General features: G+C 37.0%; 1 protein-coding gene across 6 annotated transcripts in view; it reads left to right on the top strand.

Moving 5' to 3' along the window:
* The window catches only part of scaper (S-phase cyclin A-associated protein in the ER), a 146,632-nt gene that overhangs the window by 33,358 nt on the left and 91,324 nt on the right, over nt 1-21,950 (top strand). For all 6 annotated transcript variants that reach the window (XM_055191842.2, XM_055191840.2, XM_055191839.2 and 3 more), the window contains 10 exons: nt 1,341-1,508; nt 1,620-1,686; nt 3,799-3,916; nt 6,980-7,091; nt 7,463-7,603; nt 10,215-10,370; nt 10,560-10,702; nt 11,110-11,191; nt 13,285-13,437; nt 17,754-17,861. In XM_055191842.2, the coding sequence (XP_055047817.2) occupies nt 1,341-1,508; nt 1,620-1,686; nt 3,799-3,916; nt 6,980-7,091; nt 7,463-7,603; nt 10,215-10,370; nt 10,560-10,702; nt 11,110-11,191; nt 13,285-13,437; nt 17,754-17,861 (1,248 nt within the window). The remainder of the gene's footprint in view (nt 1-1,340; nt 1,509-1,619; nt 1,687-3,798; nt 3,917-6,979; nt 7,092-7,462; nt 7,604-10,214; nt 10,371-10,559; nt 10,703-11,109; nt 11,192-13,284; nt 13,438-17,753; nt 17,862-21,950) is intronic.

Raw genomic sequence — 21,950 nt, 5'->3', positions numbered from 1 at the left:
TCCATTCAAAATAGCGGAACAAAGCAACGTTTTTACACAGCCGGCAGGCGTAAATAACTTATGAAATCACTTAGATTAAACATGTTGAGTTGTTGTCTGCCCACCCTGCCTGCCATATAGGGCGAAAGATACATTAACACATTTTATTTGGTCAATATTATTCTCCCAGCATCAAATTTGTGTAACAAATATTAGTTGATCCAGTGATTGCTGGAAATATCACTACGGCTAGTTGTATGGCTGGACGGACAATTGCACTCATTACTGTAAATATAAAGACATAATATATAAATACGAAGTAACTTTCAAATACAAAGTAAAATCATTCACTGGCTTCCCTGTAGACTCGATGAGGTACGAGTAAATGTCCGGGTAAGACACCTCTGGCCAATAGGGAGCGTTGTTACACAAATTTGACGCTCTGAGAATGAAAGGGGCATGTTTTTATATTGACCAAATTAAATGTGTTGATGTATCTTTCGCGCTCTATGGCAGGCAGGGTGGACAGATAATTACTCAACATGTTTAATCTGAGTGATTTCATAAGTTATTTACGCCTGCCAGCTGTGTACGAGCGTTGCTTTGTTCTGCTATTTTGAATGGAAGTCAATGGAAGGTCAAGTCTGTTTTCCCCCAAAAGTGGGCGTGAACCTGTTCAGAGACATTCTATGACGTTGCGCCGGTTGTGCGTATGGAACATTTCTCAACCAATCAGAATATAGCATTCAACAGCCCCATGGTATAATGCAATATTAAGCAAGTTATCGCAGTTTTCTGCAATATTGTGCATCCCTTATTGTAACTAAATTGCATATTAACTAATCCTTCTGCTTTCTGTGAACCACAAGGAACACATGCACCAGCACCAGCACTAGCACAAATTTGATGGAAAAGATGAATGTGTATCTATGTCATATAGTGCCAAAAAGAGTCACCTTACCCATTCTCATGCCCTCATCCTTATCGTTGTTGCGTGCTGCATGAGTTTGCTATGCTTCACCATGTGTTTTTGTGATTGATTGTGTTTATGGCGTGTGCCTGAGTTTTAATTTCTTTTCATCACGGTTTACTTTTTGCATTGGTAAAGTTTTACAGTACAGCTGGCCTTCCAAGAAACTTCCAGATTTTGATCGCTTTGAACGTTTGCATTCCTTAAATGAAAGTCTAACATAATTCCAGATGAAGTGCTGAATTGATTGCACCACATCTTAATTGAAGTTATTCTGGGCATGCACTCAAAAAACCTGGTGTGGATAACTTGGCAATGTACGGTACATTCAGTATATTCAGTGTGGAGACTTTGGTGACTTGAGCGTGAGTGTTATTGTTCCTGTTATCAGCCCCAGTCTATGGCTGAGGTCCTTGCTAAGAAGGAAGAACTGGCCGATCGCCTGGAAAAAGCCAACGAAGAGGCGATCGCAAGTGCCATCGCTGAGGAAGAACAGCTGACGCGGGAGATCCAGGCGGAAAACAACAAACTGGAGACGGAAAACGAATGTGACTTCTCGGTACGCCAACCATCAATTTATACCTATTGTTAGGGATGACTTATTTAAAGACTTTTTACTGAAAACATTTTCTAAATTGAATAATATTTATTTTGTTTTTCTCTCCCTAAGGCAAGTATTGGAAGTGGAAGTTGTGGCCTGAACTTGGACTGGAGTGAGATGCTAGCTGATTATGATGGTATAGCATCATCATGGTTACTGCATGCTTGCTTGTAGACCTATATGTAAATGAATAAAAGCACTATACTGTACAGGGGTGGCTCGTGACTGCTCTTCCAAGGGGCGCAAATTCAAAATATGTGTTCAGAGTGTCATGTGTGTTGCTCGTGTTTTCAAAATATGTATTTGTTGCGTCATGTAAATAATGTGCATCACGTGTTTTGTCAAAATAAGTGCCTGCTCCACATGCGTCAAAACCGTTTATGATTAAAGAGACGCTCACGTTCACAAAATACATGCAAGACACTCCCTTAACAGTAAACTTTGATTACACATGAGATTATGTGAGTATCTGGCAAATGTGAGCGTCTCTTTTATCATAATCCCTTTAGACCATGGGTCTTCAACCGGGGGTCCGCGGCCCCCAGGGGGTCCGCAACGGAACTGCAGGGGGTCCGCCAAATGATGTTTGACCACAATCTATTTTTTGCTAAAAACGTAAAATATATGTACAAAAAAAGTTACATGTCCCCTTTAAGTTGTGCACGTGCGTGGCCGTGAAGGCGCACGTTCAGTTTAGCAAGCGGACCAAAATAAAATATCTGAAGATTATAAAATGTACACTCAGGAAGCAGCAGTAGCGACAGACAAGGCATCATAAAACAGGTAAATCTTATAGGCTTGTGTGTCTTTCTTTCAGAAAGTTATTTTAGAATCAGTGCGACATTGTCTCATCTAAGTTATATTTCTGAACTTGGACGTCTGTTTCACGCGGTTCAGATTTAAAGCGCTAACCCAACAGGCAAATGGCGTCTGCATTATAAACTTTGACAAAACTATCACTCGCATTTAAAAATGTATGAAACGCACACCGTGATGGTGCTTTGTGCAAGATTCATAGTCAGGTTGAAATCCGCCTCTAAGTTGCCCCAAAGAGATGCGCGTGGACTCAATGCATGTTTTCTCCTGAGTCTGATATGAAGCTATGCAGAAAATAAACCTGCGTTACTCAAACTCGTGACAATACACGAGAAAGGCAACACACCTCTGAATTATAAAAGAGCACAACCTCTATCCCCACCAAAATAGAGAGTCTTTGTGCCATTCACCATGATCAGTCATCTTTATAAACTGAAAGCCCAGTTTCAGGTAAATTCACAGTAAAATGAAAATCTATTACACTGCAAATACCTTACAATAATATTATATTATTATTATTATATTCATATTATTATTATTATTATTATATTCATATAGAAACTAAATCTACTTTAACAAAAAATTAACAAAAAATCATGCATGTACAACAACAGCATAATAGTGCCAATGTACTGTCTTAATATAGTATGGCTGTGTGACAATATGGTTTGTTTCTATTTGAAGAGTTTCGTTGCAAAACGAGATAACCACCGTTTTTTTTAATTGTTCAGAAATCTCGTTTTTTGGTTGTGCATTCCAATTAATTTCAATGCAACTGAAGTTGGTTTGTTTTGATTTAAACCTTCATAACTTAAAAAATACAGCTAAGTAGCATCATAAAACAAAATAATAACATGATAACATAATAATAAACATGTTTTGACAAAAATGTTAAAAAAATGGATTTATCTCGTTTTGCAACGAAACTCTTCATTTATAAAACAGTTCCAGTCCTTGATTCTGATTGGTCAATAGTTGTACTTTACTTCACTTTGCTTTGTGCCTAATACGAAAAGGCAGCCTCTCGTACCTTACTGATTACTTAAATATGAGTTTTACACATTTAGTATCAGGGGGTCCCTGCTCCATGCCTCTCTCATCTAAGGGGTCCCCGACCCAAAAAACGTTGAAGACCCCTGCTTTAGACGCGTCTGCAGCAGTCACTTATTTTGACAAAACACGTGATGCGCATAAGTTCACTCGATGCGGTGAACACACATTTTAAATAACGAACCACACACATGACGGGCTACATACATGTTGTGTTGAACTTCGCATCGTGCACCCTCGAAAAAGGAAGTCACCGGTCACCACTGGCACTATATTTAATTCTTTGCTTTGCGTAGTTTGGATGTCTTACTTGACTGATTAGTTAATAACTTTTATTTCGTTATGTAATACCCCAACAAATTTTCAATTTCTATTCTCTTAGCTCGGGAACCTTGGCGTCAGAGCACCTCGTGGGGTGACATAGTGGAAGAAGAGCCAGCACGCCCGCCCGGCCACGGCATCCACATGCACGAGAAACTCTCATCTCCTTCACGCAAACGGTATCAGAGTCATGCGGTCACATTTGTTACACAATACAGAAATCAGACTTTTCTTATATTCTAAAAGACACTTTTTGGGTTAAAATAAACAAAAGTCAGTTATTAAGCAAGTACGTAAACATTTAGTGCTTATCGAAACGATAAGCTTGTCGTAACGATTTGTAAGTTAAGCTGTTGAGTTGGATTTTGCGAGAAATGTCAGTTGTTTTTCAACAAAGGTAAATGTAAGTACATTAAGTAACACGCAATTTTATTTTACAAACAGAGATGGCGATAGAGAGGCAAAAGTTACGGATTGCAGCTTTAAAACATTGGAGCTCTCTCCAAATTTGCATATTGTGACAGTAGGTACTAAATTAGATGAAGTACCTACTCATCACCCCTTAAAACAGTACGTACTATATAGTTTGAATATGGATCGTATGAATGAATTTGAACGTACTATATCTGCCATGTTGATGCATTTATCGTCATAAGTTAGTCGTTAACTAGCATGATGTGAAACAATCGTAATTTAAACACAATGGACAGCTGTTTAATAATATATTTGTCTTAGAATTATTATGCGTTACTGCGTTAAGGCAAAATTCAGGGATGTATGCCACAGAAGTAAATGAGAGCTAAAAAAAAGTGGTATATATTGTTTTTGTATTTTTCGTACATTTAGAAGAAATTTTAGTACGAAATCAGGACTTCATCGTGAAAATGTCAGTATGCACATTTCAAGCACAAATTTGTGCGCATGCATGCTTGGTGAATGAGACCAAATTCTCTTTAAAGTCATTCAAGCAGGTAGTCCCGCTTTAAACAGCTTTTATTGAGACCGTGTTAACATATGTCTGGCAAAGTTAGCCACTTAACAAAACAACATTGCTGATTTCAATTCGCACGAATTACACATTGCTAACCGCTATATTGATTTTGAAAAGGTGTTCTGTGAGCGAAACAAGAAATGTTAAGAAGCACATTGAACCGTTTTCTCCTGTTTGTTGTCGTTGTCAGAACCATTGCGGAGTCGAAGATAAAACACGAAGAAAAGCAACTCAAAGCCCAGTATTTGCATTAGAGTAAAGTCACGTTACCGCTTTCAGGCATTTTTTAATAAAACGCTGTCCCTCCGTCGTCTTTTTTGTTGGATAACTCCTCTCCTGGAGATCACGGGATAGAAAAGCGTCCATCAAATGAACACTAAAGTATCTTGCCAGAAGTTGTAGGTCACTCTGGTACTTTTCACCTACTGTTTTTCGAATACTATGAATTCAATTCAATATTATTTATATAGCACTTTTCACAATTGTTTAATTTTCAAAGCAGCTTTACATTTAATAAATGCAGAAGAAATTAAAAAAAATCAATGGACAACATTAGCAGTAGAGTACAGCGGCTAAGATTAAACCATACTAGCGAGCGTAGTAATAATGTAATGTATAGAAGAGTTATAAGTTAAGCCTCCCCTAGGGGTTGAAAAACTCCTAGGAGAAAAAAAACTCCTTGCTTTTTTAGTTCGGACATACCGTAAAACTTCAAATAATAGCCCGGGCTTTTATTTTCCCAAACCTATCATCACACCAGGCGTCTAAAAGAGACAGGCGTCTATAAGAGACAGGCTTTTAATTTAATTGTTCCAGCATGACAGCAGGAGGTTACCACATATTACGTTTTATTTTTAATTTGAATGTGTTTAACAAATTAGTTCGTGTAATAACAACAGTCTTAAATTATTGGCAGTATAAATAAAGCAAACAATTATATGTTTTTTTTATTGGTTGTTGCGTGAAATCTTACCCAGATACAACAGTGCTATTTTCTGATTGGCTATTGTGTAGCCTCTTTCTTTTTTTTTGTATTGGCTCGCTCGACTAGAACTCTAGGGAAGACGGGCTTGATAGAGAGAGAGAGCAGTGCGGCCAGATACATTTTAGGCGCTGCAGCATATTAAATATGATAAATAGTGTTTCCGCGTGAGAAGTACAATGTGTGGCGGGAGTGCATGCATGACAAAAGACTGAAAGCCCGGCTATTATCAGCGGCCCCAAAACACTACCGGCCCACCGGGAAAAGTCCTGACTCTCCCGATTGCCACTTCGCTACTGTCATCATCACCTCAATCCTGGCGACGAAGCTTGTTGTGTTGTCATAGTGATGAGTAAAGGAACAACTGCGTCTGTCACGTGACATCTACCGGTAAGCAAAAAAAACTTTAGCGTGTTCAATCTGCACCATAGAACTGTCTTAAACAGACTATCTGACGGGTTTTAGAAGATTTAATACAACCCGAAACTAAATAACAGACCAGGCCTTTATTTGAGACAGGCGTTTATTTACCCAAACCTGTCGTCACACCAGGCGTCTAAAAGAGACAGGCGTCTATTTGGGACTCGGCTATTATTTGAAGTTTTACGGTACTTTACGCCTACTATATATTTTAAAAAGTTGCCCGTTTCGGATGCAGCCTGGGTCTCATTCACTAATAATTGCAGTTTTCCTATGTATACGCACATTTGAACTTCTCTTCAAAATTTTGCGCATGAATTTGTTCTTAAACTCGGTCTTGCGTTATTGAGTTTGGAGTGTTCTGAATGAGCGGCAGTGTGCACGTGGTTGCTAATTTGCATAATACTCAGCTATGACAATTCCAAAATAAATGCTTTCTGGAACGCAGCTTATGCCCACAGAAAATTTTAGGGAGGTATGCCACCGAAGTAAAGGAGAGCTAAAAAAGTTGTGGTATATATTGTTTTTGTATTTTTCGTACATTCAGAAGAAATTTTAGTCAAGATCAATATGCACATTTCACGCATAAATTTATGCTTTGTAAATGAGACCAAATTCTCTTTTAAGTAATCCAAGCAGGTAGTCCCGCTTTAAACGCCTTTTATTGAGACTGTGTTAACTTATGTCTGGCAAAGTTGGCCACTTAACAAAACAACGTTGCTGATTCCAATTCGCATGAATTAGACATTGCTTACCGCTGTATTGATTTTGAAAAGGTGTTCTGTGAGCGAAACAAGAAATGTTAAGAAGCACATTGAACCGTTTTCTCCTGTTTGTTGTCGTTGTCAGAACCATTGCGGAGTCGAAGAAAAAACACGAAGAAAAGCAACTCAAAGCCCAGCAGCTCCGAGACAAGCTCAGAGAGGAGAAGACGCACAAACTGCAGAAACTTATGGAAAGAGTATGTCATTTTTTTCCTTAACACCTGTAGACACGGCTGGTTTAGTTTTTCCTAACCCGTTTCAGCCACCGGGGAAAATTCGATCCGTATAGTTGTTGAAAGAATCACTTAACAGCCATTTTAGTTGTTCATAATGATACACTGTGGCTGAGACTCCCAAATCTGATGTTGGTAACCTCGCCGAGCATGTTTGTTTTTGTTCTGCCCTGTTCTTCTGAGATGAGTGAGATCTAAGACAATATTGCATATTTATATATCCGTACTTGAAGTAGACCACTACCGTGTTTTTCACACCTCTGACAAGTTTGACCTCTTCAGTCTATGAAAACTTGTTTTGTCGCTATTTGATCTTCGTGTGTCGTTCTTCTCAGGAGAAAGAAGTGAGGAAATGGAAAGAGGAGCTGTTGGATCAGAGGAGAAAGATGATGGATGAAAAGCTGCTTCATGCCGAATTCAAGCGAGAGCTTCAGCTCCAGGCAATTGTGAAGAAAGCGCAAGAGGAGGAAGCAAAGGTTTGCTGTTCTCAGACAGATATTTTTTGCATAAGTGTGAAACTCCTGTCGAGTCTGTACTATGAAGATACACTAGCTTTTAAAGTTTGGTGTCACATACTCGCGTGTTAATATTTTTTTCACATTTTAGAATAATAGTAAACTCATAACAAATTTGTAATTATTTTAGATGGGTTGTATATTTTTGCATATTCAGTAGGGATGCATCGATAGGAAAATTCCTGGCCAAAGCCGAAATGAAACACTCTGAATAACCTAAGATGTTTTTTTATTTTCCTAATTATTTTGCCAATTTTCTCACCTTTTGCATAAGTTACATTTTTAGAATGTCATTTTTTACTATATTTATTTAACGTTTTAATTAACACTGAACATTTTGTTAACATTCCAGCAGACATAATAGAGCATTTTTACACCTGGTCACTTGGATAGCTATCTGAGTTTTTAAAACAGTACAATTTACATTCGACCACATAAATTAATCTTGGCTAAATGGTTATTAAACCGTTCTATTCTCGCACAAAATGCAATTACACTATTCATTATTACTCTGCCTTAAGAAACTTGCAAAAACGCTTAAGCCCAGGGTATAGTCTGTTTTTAAATGCACCTAAAATGCACAGCCTACAACCAACAGTAAATACAAGGCATGCTTAAAAAATGTATTTAACTGCATTTAGTTGCGATTTGGCAAGTTACACATTTACTAGCACAGTGCAGCTTGTCATTGCCAAAATGAATGGCGTTCACCGAAGAAGGAATTTTAAATTTGTGATGCAGGCACTAGCAGCAAGGGCATTACGACGACGTTGAGCCTCATACTGTTTATGGGAAAGACAACGTCAGCTGATACAGCTAGACCAGTGTTTCTCAAACTTTTTCAGCCCAAGGACCACTTTATCTTCCAATTTTATTCTGAGGACCACCTAACAGAATCCCACTTTAACACTCCCCGAAAAAAAAAAATATGAAGGATAAGCTAAGTTTAAGTTTAATATGCAACTGTTTCAAGTTAAAACTATTTTTTAAAAAACAAATGCAATGCTATGTTCAGAAATTATTATATGAATTTTATTTCATTTGAAAAAGTAAATGTAAAAAAAGTTGCAGCTTAATATGAACAACAAACTGCACATGTGAAAAAAAAATTGCAGTTAAACATACTATAACAGCCTAGGTTCCACTTAATGTCATTCCAAAGAGCCATTAGTTTAAAACTGAGGTGGTGGGTATATGAAGTCTATGGTTGTAACTATGGTAACAATAAAATACTGAAAAAAAATGTTCCCCTTAATGTCCAAAATCACTGAAATTACAGGGATTTTACACATGAAACAAAAACTAGTACATTGCACAACTAATAGATTTGTGGATTTTAGCTGTTTTCAGTTGACGCTTGATCTTTTATTTTGACCCTCTTTTGTTTAGCCAACCGATCCATTTTTACGTTATTAAAACAGAAAGGCAAGGACTGATATCACAGTTTCGCAAGTGCATTAAAAATCTACTTAAATAAGTGACGATTGTATAAACACTTGCCTAGTTTAGGTCATCTTTTGGCGGACCACTGTGGGGTTTGGCAGACCACTAGTGGTCCGCGGACCACAATTTGAGAATTACTGAGCTAAACAATCAGACATTTGGGTTTAGTGTTCGCTACGTCAGAATACGGCAAATGTGTTTCCATCTCCCATTATTCGCATTTAATCTTTGTCGGATAATCAAAAAACACCTTAAGTGAGCTTAAAAAGTTTTTGCGAATTAAGGGATTTTTATTTGAATTTTGGTGTTTCTTATGCAATACTTTAAAATGCGCATAAAATCAGTGTGATGGAAACCCAGTTCAGGAAAAATTATCCGACCGAAAATAGCAAAAAACATTTTCGACGTTTTTATAACAAAAGAAACCAAGGTTGTTTCCATATTTTAATTTACATTTACTAAACCTTATGGGGCGTACACACCAAACGCAAATACAACTATTTGCGCTAGTAAATTGATGCGAATGACCCGAATTGGGTGTTGCGATTGCCGCGAAAACATTCGGTATTTGCCTCAAACACGTCTTCGTGTCATGCAAATATGTTTTAACTTGCGAAGTTAAATCCTGCGAGTAATCTAGAGCAAGGAACGCGATGCTTCAGGTTTGGTGTGTACATAGCATTAGACAATTTAAGCCTGCACTAACCAATCAAAAGGTTTGTGAGGTCAAGAAAAACATTTCACACAAGTAACCCTAAACCTTTGTTACTGTTAATAAGCTGGTTAACTTGTATTATTTACACAAAGTACGCTATTACTTAAAGCAATCACACTTTGGAATGTCTGGTGTCATCATTTGTTGCATTCCTGTTGCTTATTTGGTAATGCATTGCTCTAGCAATGCCAAGGTCATAGGTTTGTTCCTACTCTCATACTTTTATTATGAATAGCCAGTATAAGTCACTTCGGTTATAAATATATGACAATAAAATCGGCAAAGCAGTCCCAAATCACTAATGTTAAAGAAAACAAGTACGTTCTCGCACAACGGTGTAGATTTTAGCACAGACATTTTGTTCATCTCATATTTGGAATAATCTCATAATCTCAATCTTGGTGATTTGTTTAGGTAAATGAGATCGCTTTCATCAACACCCTCGAAGCACAGAATAAGAGGCATGATGTGCTGGCTAAGCTAAACGAATACGAACAACGACTCAATGAGCTGCAAGAGGAACGTCAGCGGAGACAGGAGGAAAAACAGGCCAGGGATGAAGCCGTGCAGGTACAGATATCAATTTTTATTTGGTCTCATAGCGCTCTTCAAAATGCATTTTGTTTCAAAGCTGCTTTACAGAAAATGCATGTTTATTCTACAGTAACAACTACTTAATTTTCTGGCATAAGTTATAGTTATTAAGTAACATCCTTATTCTCACATTAGATATCTCAAACATCTTATTTGTCTGTTCAGGAGCGCAAGCGGGCTCTGGAAGCGGAGCGGCAGGCCCGTGTGGAGGAGCTTCTGATGAGGAGGCGAGAACAGGAGGCGAGAATCGAACAGCAGCGGCAAGAAAAGGAGCGAGCGAGGGAAGACGCTGCGCGGGAGAGAGCCAGGTTAGTGTCGTGATGCCCTCCCAAAAGGGTCTGCAATCTGATTCAGTGAAATTCAAGGGAAAAAGCAACAGATACCTGGGAATTAAGGCTTTTTAAACTTTATTATTGCGGTGTGTTTATGTGTGTAAGCTAAATAAATATATACTGTATGTAATTCAGATGCTTGTTTTCACAAAATAATGTTAAAAAAGACTATGTCAGACAAACTTTGATGTTGGTCTAAGTGTACAACAGCTTAAAAAAGTACTTGAAGGTGAAGTTTAAAGGTTTAGTTAGTGAATGAAGTTTATTGGCACATTTTTACATTTAATTATTGGTAGGGCATTGCTAAGCATTTACTAGGGTTTCTGGTTGGTATGCTTTGGTGTTTTCTGTATTACATGTTCCATCTAATTTTTACACCGTAGAGACCGTGAAGAGCGTCTGGCTGCTCTCAGTGCAGCTCAACAGGAGGCCATGGAGGAACTACAGAAAAAAATCCAGATGAAGGTAAACTACAAGCATATTGTAGGTCATCAAATTTTGACGAACAATAATCTCAATGTTTGATACACCTCTGTCAGAATCCAACAAAGATTCAGATTTTGACAGATTTAGTATAGACTCAGATAGATTTGAATAGATTTCAAATAGATTAATTATAGAATCAGATAGATTATAAATAGATTTAGTGTAGATTTGAATGGATTTCTGTCAGATTCAGCGTAGATTCGAATAGATCTCCGACAGATTCAGCGTAGATTCGAATAGATCTCCGACAGATTCAGCGTAGATTCGAATAGATCTCCGACAGATTCAGCGTAGATTCGAATAGATCTCCGACAGATTCAGCGTAGATTCGAATAGATCTCCGACAGATTCAGCGTAGATTCGAATAGATCTCCGACAGATTCAGCGTAGATTCGAATAGATCTCAGACAGATTCAACGTAGATTCGAATAGATCTCCGACAGATTCAGCGTAGATTCGAATAGATCTCCGACAGATTCAGCGTAGATTCGAATAGATCTCCGACAGATTCGGCGTAGATTCGAATAGATCTCCGACAGATTCGGCGTAGATTCGAATAGATCTCCGACAGATTCGGTGTAGATTCGAATAGATCTCCGACAGATTCGGTGTAGATTCGAATAGATCTCCGACAGATTCGGTGTAGATTCGAATAGATGTCCGACAGATTCGGTGTAGATTCGAATAGATGTCCGACAGATTCGGTGTAGATTCGAATAGATGTCCGACAGATTCGGTGTAGATTCGAATAGATGTCCGACAGATTCGGTGTAGATTCGAATAGATGTCCGACAGATTCGGTGTAGATTCGAATAGATGTCCGACAGATTCGGTGTAGATTCGAATAGATGTCCGACAGATTCGGTGTAGATTCGAATAGATCTCTGATAGATTCGGTGTAGATTCGAATAGATCTCTGACAGATTCGGTGTAGATTCGAATAGATCTCCGACAGATTCGGTGTAGATTCGAATAGATCTCCGACAGATTCGGTGTAGATTCGAATAGATCTCCGACAGATTCGGTGTAGATTCGAATAGATCTCTGACAGATTCGGTGTAGATTCGAATAGATCTCTGACAGATTCGGTGTAGATTCGAATAGATGTCCGACAGATTCAGTGTAGATTCGAATAGATCTCTGACAGATTCAGTGTAGATTCGAAAAGATCTCTGACAGATTCAGTGTAGATTCGAATTGATCTCTGACAGATTCAGTGTAGATTCGAAAAGATCTCTGACAGATTCAGTGTAGATTCGAATAGATCTCTGACAGATTCAGTGTAGATTCGAATAGATCTCCGACAGATTCAGTGTAGATTCGAAAAGATGTCCGACAGATTCAGTGTAGATTCGAATAGATCTCCGACAGATTCGGTGTAGATTCGAATAGATCTCCGACAGATTCGGTGTAGATTCGAATAGATCTCCGACAGATTCGGTGTAGATTCGAATAGATCTCCGACAGATTCGGTGTAGATTCCAATAAACAGATTCAGATCCGGATGGGTCCCTGACAGGTTCGCCCTAGATCCGGATTGGTCCCTGACAGGTTCGCCCTAGATCCGGACAGGTCCCTGACCGGTTTACGGTAGACTCGGACAGGTCCCTGAGCGGTTTACGGTAGACTCGGACAGATCCCTGACCAGTTCGCCGTAGACTCTGATAGATCCCTGACCGGTGCAACATGGATTAGAAAAGATTCAGGACGGATTCAGTAAAGATTCAGATAAATTTAACATAGATTTCTAGATTGATTCAGTATAGATTTAGATTGATTCCAGATGGATGCAACATTATTTTGTGTAGATTTCAAAAAGATTCTGATTCAGATAGATTTGGATAGAGTGTACATAGCTTCCATAGAGATTCAATATTGATTCACATAGATTCAAAAATAGGTGTGATTGACAGCGGTGCACAGACTGACAGGTGAATGATGTCAACATGGTTTTGGATGGGTTTCATATAGATTCATATTATATAAAGCTTTCATAGATTTCAGATAGATTCAACATAGATTAAAAGAGATTTAACTTGGTTAACATGCTTTTTTGCTTTGTTTTTGTGCAGCATGATGAGAGCAGCCGTAGACACATGGAACAGATCGAGCAGAGGAAAGAAAAGGCAGCTGAGCTGAGCAGCGGCAGACACGCTAACACAGACTACGCACCCAAACTCACACCTTACGAACGGAAGAAACAATGCTCGCTCTGTAATGTTGTGGTAAGTAAAGAATCGAGAGCACCGCTGTAATCCTGCACCATTAGCAGTAACAAGAACGGCAAAAAAATTGATTTTCCACTTAGGTTTCCCCAAACACTTTTTCCACCCCATGTCTGTCATTCAGGCAGTCCCGCCTCCAACTCGCACCATTGGTTGAGCCAGAGTTTGACACATCGGCCGCTCAAACAAACACGGCAATGTTTGGAAAGCATCGTAGAGCCACAGTGTTTACACTCTTCTGTAAGCCAGCCTGCGAATGGCTTACTTTATAGTTGACTTTACACATTAACCAGTGATGTGCTGCCAAACGTAGGAACATTTGGGGTGCGATACATTTCCTCCAGTCACGCCATCCCTGGAGCCGAATGCTGTGAGGATGCACAATTTAGCCTTTGTTACTTGCCGTGTACAGAAGTACACAAAATGCCAGACTACTAAGGTGATCTGGAGGATTTTCATAAAGAATGAGAATTTAACAGCATTAATTAAGCATGAACTCCGGGCGGAGATTAATAGCTGAGCATAATTATGTTTTTTTAACCACGGGCAACAAATCTTTAAGCGACCGCATTTATCTTCGACCCGCTTGACTTTTTTTTAAAGCAGCTGGGGCCAGACACCTTGGAGCTTCAAACTGACATCAGATTAAGCTCAGAGAATGAAATCTTGTTAAAAATGTCAGATGACCTTGGCCAGGCTCTGACACCAGAGATCAACCCTGGGTCAGCAAGAAGCACTCTAGTTAATGATATTATACACAGACTACCGTGTGGGCTCGACTCCAGGACTCGATGCAGGAGACAAACAACACGAGCATCCAGATACTGGTGTCCTCACCTGGCACAGGAAAAAAGAGAGTTCTGTTTAATTCTGCAGTGGACGTTTTGCTCAGTCATGCACAATGCTTTCATGCATAATGTTTAATGTTTTAATCAAAGACATAGTAGTGAAAATTCACAGGAATTTTGGGGGGTTCCAACCCACAACCTTTGGTTATCAGCCTAGATTTATAAAGAAATGAAAAATCTGTCAATATTTACTCATTGTCATGTCATTCTAAACCTGTGCAACATAATTTTTTTTACTTGTTTTAAAAACATACATCAGGTTTATTTCAATGCACAGTGTATTTATGTTAATTTTATGCAATAAAAAATTACATTTGCCCCATTTTAATGAAAGTTAAGACTGAATGGACCTGAAAATGTCAAATGGTCTAACCGCCAATTGCGCCAAAGAATAAGAAATATTAAATATTTTATCCACCTTGATGGCATGTAAGCGTAATCCTCAAAATAATCATTTTAAAATATAATTTTATTATTTGTTTCTGAATGTAAATTTGAATGCGTTTTTGTAATATTTGTCTGAACATATGCTGAAAACATCTCTGTTTGCTAAATAATCTTTGACAAATGATTGTGAAAAAAATTATGTAAAAAAATCATATACTAAACTAGATGATTATATTTTATTCCATATATTTTATTCCAATAATTATACTATTTACATTTTAATGAAAAAAATAGTAGTTACACCACATGTGTATTTTTAGCAAATTTCCCCCAAATATTCGTTCATAATGAAATAAAACCAGAAATTTTAGACTTGGTCCTCAAAAAAGAGAATGTATGCAAGAAATCTGCAAATTTATTTTGATATTTTAACCTTTTATACTTAATTTATCCATACGGACACAAAATAATTAACGTCACGTCATTCACCTTATTTGTTTCGCTGCTGTTTCCGATACAGCTAAAGTATACATTAACTAGAGGCGGACTTTAAAGTACCCATGAAATCAAATGTTTTCCCCTTTAGTATAAAAATGATTTATCACAACACCAGTTATAAGGGAAAAAGAATTTAAATCAGATTTACGCTTTCCATTGATGTACGGTTTGTTATGATAGGATGATATTTGTCCGAAATACAACTATTTGAAAATCTGAAATCTTAAGTGTGGAAAAAAATCTAATTTTTAAGAGAATATTGCCATTTTATTAGTAAAACATTACTAATGATAGTTTTTTTAATATATTTAAGAAAGGAAAGAAAATGTATCTTTATGGGACGTGATTTTTACTTAATATGCTAATTATTTTTGACATAAAATAAATATTGATAATTTTGACCCATGCAATGTATTGTGGCTATTGCTACAAGTATACATGTGTGACTCAAAACTGTTTTTGTGGTCTAGGGTCACATATATGGACTGGTATGATCCAACCCATAGACAAAATTTGCATATAGAAGATATAAGCATTCAAAATGTAGTTTTTGTGTTAAAGGGACACGCCACTTTTTTGAAAATATGCTAATTTTCCAGCTCCCCTAGAGTTAAACATTTGATTTTTACCGTTTTGGAATCCATTCAGCCGATCCCCGGGTCTGGCCCTAGATTTTCTAGGCCGATGTGGCTAGGTATTATACTCTCATTGCGGCATAATAATTAAGGACTTTGCTGATGTAACATGGCTGCAGCAGGCGCAATGATATTACGCAGTGCCTGAAAATAGTCATTGCGCTTCCTGCAGCCATGTTACGGCAGCAAAGTCCTTTTTATTACGCCAGAATGAGATTATAGTTCCTAGCCATATCTGCCTAGAAAATCACAACTTTTCTGTCAATCTAAGTACACAATGTAACTACAGAAGAGTCAAGTTTTAAATAGGAAAAATTTTGAAACTCTTTGGTTATTTTTTTGGTGCGATGCTAATGGTCTAATCAGATTCAATGGATAATGCTAAGGTATGCTAAAAGTGCTAGCGCCAGACCCAGAGATCAGCAGAATGAATTCCAAAACAGTAAAAGTCAATGTTTAACTCTAGGGGAGCTGGAAAGTGAGCATATTTTCAAAAACAGTGGAGTGTCCCTTTAAAGTCTAATCTTACACTTTAGCTTCTCCTCAAATATCATGTACAATCAAATGCTCTCTAGATGCTGTAGCATAATGCCCCCTATATTATATAAGAACCTGAGCATGAAATCAGACACTTGCTAATACATTAACTAGTTTTTATACATGGCCAAGTGCACTGTGTGCCGTATGTAAGAAATGAAAAAAGATTCAGACAGTGTAAAATATGCTTTCCATTGGGGCGAATGAAGTCCAATATTGCGTCAGTGTCACATAAGCTGATTTTTATTCTTTGATAACAGTTTATATTATTTCTAAAGCACTTTGTTAGACTCCATTTTCATGCAACTGTGGCACTCACAAGCTGCCAAATGTGACTTTGCCAAAAACGAAACGCTATTGATTATTTAAAAAGGGGGAGGGTCTTTTTGATAGTTTTGCACTTACTTCCTGTTTCAGGCGTCACCACATCAAATAATGCTGCACATTCCAGTGCACTTCAGTGGGTTTTTAAAAAAAGACAAATATGTAGCATAAATGTAAACCATACGTGCTATAGATCATACGATAACTGTGTGATGAAAACCCCTGTGGCGTAGCTCTCAAATCTCAATCGTGCTTTGATTTGCTGTGTCACGTTCTGTTACAAAACACTCGAGAACCGTTGTCAGTTAGTATCATTGATGTCAAACCTCTTGAAACTGTAATTTTGGAAATGTGTTTATAAGAATATACATTTTGGAGCTATGGAGCAGGTAATGTTGTTATTAAATTATGGATTTCTCATAAAAATATGAAATAAGTTTAAGTAAATAACTGAATTTATTCAAGAATAGTCAATTATTCTTGAACCACCCCAAACTTATTTACTTTACAGTCACCACATCACACCAACTTGCTGACACTTGCAGAAGTTCATTTGTCTCCCCTGCGGTGTTCAAACCTACAACCGTTCAGTTACCAGCCCAGATCCTTAATCGTCGCAATCCTCCAATTTCCCAAGAACAGAAGCATTACATGAATAATGAGGGCATTTTGTGGAGGCGGAGTCATTATGTTTTCACATGACCTCTTGTGTTTTTGGGACAGTTGTTCTTCCCTACAAAGTCAAGAGGCGACATTTGAGCTAACTGTCAATAGTGCCCCGGGTGCCGGCACGTTCAAAACAGAGTCGTCGATGCGTTTCGGTCGCTTTAGTTAAAGTTATTCGGCGTCAAGTTCTGATTTTCAAACTGTTATGAGATGTGTCTGTCAGCTTTGCAGATGTCAGTCAGGATCAAGGATCATATTAAGCTTTGAAAAGTCGGAACATATGTCTCGACACCTGAGAACTGTCAGGCCGTGAATGATGCTGTAACGTATTGTGAGGTGGATGTGTATATCTCAAGCCCTCTGCTTTTTCTTCAGCCGTTCCCCATTAAGTGACCGGTGACCTTTGTGTTTGTGTTTGTAGATCACCTCTGAAGTCCACCTGTTCAGTCACATTAAGGGGAAGGGGCACCAGCAGGCGGTTCGAGACAGCAGCAGCATTCAGGGGCGGGAGCTCTCTGATGAGGAGGTGGTAAGTTTCCGCACCCAAAAAATAATTACCTTTTACATGGATGGAACAAGGGGTTCACAAAGACCCAGGGGTTTATAATGGAACTGCAGAGGGATTTTGATATGACATATAATTATTTTTGTCAAACAATTTATCGTGATTAATTGCAAATAAAATAAAAGTTTGTTTGTATAATATGTGTTTATGTACTGTTTAATTATTATATATAAATACTAGGGCTGTCAATAGATTAAAAAAATTAATCTAGATTAATCGCATGATTTCATGAATTAACTGCGATTAATCGCAAATTAATCGCACATTTTTATCCATTCTAAATTTACCCTAATTTAACACTTTTCAGGTTTTTAATATTCTAATCATATATACATATATAGATGCTTTATGGAAATGTATGTTAACAACAGCCTGTTTACATTTTAACAGAATCACCAGCCATTGTTTTGTATATGAATTTCCCTTTCAGAAGATTTTTCTTTCTCCATTTTTGTTTGCTGCTGCATCATTTGTGACCTGTGCTGGCAAGTTGAGTCGGAATTAGCAAATTAAAAAAATAAAAAATAGTTGTTCATATTTTGACATTCTCTATTAAAACATAGAACAATGCATGATTTGTTGAAATATAACAAAATATGACAGAACTACACGTGTTTGAAGTTGAAAGAGTCAAATTACCACAAACATTACCACATCCATACATTATATTACCACATCAATACCTTAAAATCACTGGTAAAACTAATAGATTTAGCACACACAAAGCAAAAACATCATCAATGTATGTTCAACTTTTTTTCCTTTTGTTTGATTGACATTGAGACAGACTGCTTAAAATCTAAGTGATCTAATATAATGTTACACATCAGATATTTTTACCCAACAGTTAACCAAACATTTACTTAAAACATAACAGATTATAGAGCCTACCTGCGTGAATTCTTATCAAAACAGATATTTGTAAAACTGTAATTTTGTGTAGATGTCTATATATCCGGGTCGCGCACTCGCGCATCTGTGTGCACGCGCTTCAGATGTCAGTCAGTCAGCGTGAGGGGATCGCTTTTGAGTCTTGTCGCTCTTAATAACTCTTTAACATTAATCAGGTACCGAACTTTATCTCTCTAAATGACTATTTTAACATCAAGCAAGTCCTGCAGTCTATTTTATAAGTCATGCATAAAAGCGAAACCAAAATGAATTGAGACGCATTTTTGTATTAGATTAAGCATTAGGAGGACGGTAACGTTACACCTTTCAGACGTATAAATAACGATCATATCAGATGTCCAACGAGCATTTAGAGCATTGGATTTGGTAGACGATTTGCTTAATGTTCTTATTTCTATGAAAACCTTTCACTCATTTAGAGAGAGTCACATTTGTCCGCGTCTCTGTTCATTCAACTATGGGCTGGACCAAGGGTCAAACAGAAATTGCGCGTTGCGTTAATCTCCGTTAATAAAATTAGTGGCGTTAAAATGAATTTGCGTTAACGCGTTATTAACGCGTTAATTTTGACAGCCCTAATAAATACACAAACATTCTTGTATATATTTAAGAAACATTTATATAAATGATGCATACACAAGCTTTTATTTTGTATGCAATTAATTGCGATTAATCACATACATATTATACAAACAAACTTTTATTTTGTATGTGATCAATCGCAATTAATTGCATACAAAATAAAAGCTTGTGTATGCATCATTATTTATGTGTGTGAACTGTGTGTAATTATTATGTATAATATAAAATTATATTTAATAAATATATAAATATATATAAATGTTTCTTAAATATATACAAGAATGTTTGTGTATTTATATATAATAATTAAACACAGTACATAAACACACATTATACAAACAAACTTTTATTTTGTGTTTATGTACTGTGTTTAATAATTATATATAAATACACAAACATTCTTGTATATATTTAAGAAACATTTATATATATTTATAAAATATAATTTTATATTATACATAATAATTACACACAGTTCACACACATAAATAATGATGCATACACAAGCTTTTTTCGGGATTAATCGCATACAAAATAAAAGTTTGTTTGCATAATAATTAAACGCAGTACATACAGATATTTTAGTATGTGTGTGTATATATATATAGACAAGACATTTTAGTATGTGTCTTGTATATATTTAAGAAACATGTGCGTGCTTGTGTGTGTTTATATTTTTATATATTTTAAATTATACAAAATAATTATAAATTATAAATTATGCATACACTAGCTTTAATTTGGTATTTAATGAATCGCTATTAATCGCCTACAAAATAAAAGTTTGTGTATGCATAATATATGTGTGTGTAATACGTTTAATTATTATGTATATATAAATACACAAACATTCTTGTATATATTATTTAAGAAACATTTATGTTTATATTTATATATTTTATATTATACATAATAATTACACACAATACACACACACATATAATGATCCATACACAAGTTTTTATTTTGTATGCGATTAATCGTCATATACATATATTATGTATATATAAATACACAAGCATTCTTGTATACATTTAAGAAACATTTGCGTGTGTGTGTTTATATTTTATATTATACATAATAATTACACATAGTGCACACAAACACATTATGCATTCACAAACTTTTATTTTGTATGCGATTAATCGCGATTAATCGTTTACGTATTAGATAACTTATTACAAATATTTATTTTTGTTTAATTAAGACATCCAAGTAATTTAATTTCTTATTGTTTACCTCAGGTAAATAGGCTATAGAGGTTAAACTGACAAAAAACTTTGCCATAAATCTTTTACACAATTCACAAGTCAAGTGATACCCATAAAAAATCCCTGTAAGTGAGCGTTCCAGTGTTTCCTGCTGACACACAAACTACCACAGGCACAGCATGCACATGTTCAAGTTCATCTTTTATGGGAAACATCTCATTTTACGATTTTTATGATATTTTTCATGTCCTCTCAAGAGGCTCCGCGCAAACTTTCCCCATTTTGGTGGATTTGTGGGACTGTAAAATGCTACGACAGAATCAACACTAATAGAGTTTGTGTATACAACATAAGGTGAGCTCACCCTCATCTGCGGGTCGACGGAGTGCATTTTTCCCGTTAAACGCTGGGATCTCTCACCGCAATACGAGATTGGCTTTCACACTGGGCTTCTTTGTACGGCTGACAACTGTTGGTGCTATATGCCGCACCTTTGGCCCCTGAACCTCCTTCATTTGAACCTTTTTTCAGTGAGTAATATTTAAACCCCCACTGCCACCTCTAAATCATTAGCTTTGGCTCAGGCCACCCATTTCTCTGCCTGACAGCGTGATAAACACACAGCGGGTCGCTGTGCCGTGTCTCGCAACAACACGACACGTCAGGTGCAGCTAGCTTAATGAGTCCTGTCTAAACTGTGAAGCTTGATGTATTAAATGGAATTAACCGGACTACTTTTTAAATAACTTACATTCGCCTCACATAAAATAAGGAAGTAGTCGTTTACCTGTGATTTATATGACACAATGTTTAACAGTCAGCGAAATTCGAGAAATAAGATACTTTGGCTTGTTCGCACTGTAAATTCGTCTAGGAGTTAATTACCCGCGCCTGTGTTTCCTACTGGAAAAGAACATGTTATGTACAGTCTATCTACAATAGGAGTCTATACGCAAAAAATTCAATTTGTTCATAGATAAGTGCATTTTAAGAAAACTCTATTACAGTACTCTTTGTTTGGATATAGTCTTGCTACAGATGCCACGGAGCTCCTTATTTATGTCCGTGCTCATTTTGGTGTGCAGTATTTCATTCACGCAACCGCCAACTATTTTCCAGTCGGCACTTCCATAATTCTTGCCGTTATGAAAGATTTTTAATTAAAACCAAGATGGTTGGCTGAACCGTGCAGAGGTCACAACATAGTTTTTCAGCAGAAGCGAGCCCGACTGTCCTTCTATTTAGTCATATTTCGCTATTTTAAGGACTCTGGAGTTAAATTGAAAATGCTGCGATTATCAACAGCCATGGATCAATGTGGCTGTAGGACATTCGAATTGCCTCTTGG

This window comes from Misgurnus anguillicaudatus, chromosome 6, assembly GCF_027580225.2.
Source record: "Misgurnus anguillicaudatus chromosome 6, ASM2758022v2, whole genome shotgun sequence".
NCBI lineage: Eukaryota > Metazoa > Chordata > Actinopteri > Cypriniformes > Cobitidae > Misgurnus > Misgurnus anguillicaudatus.
Note: the sequence above shows the minus strand (reverse complement) of the source record. Positions and strands in the feature narration are given on the sequence as shown.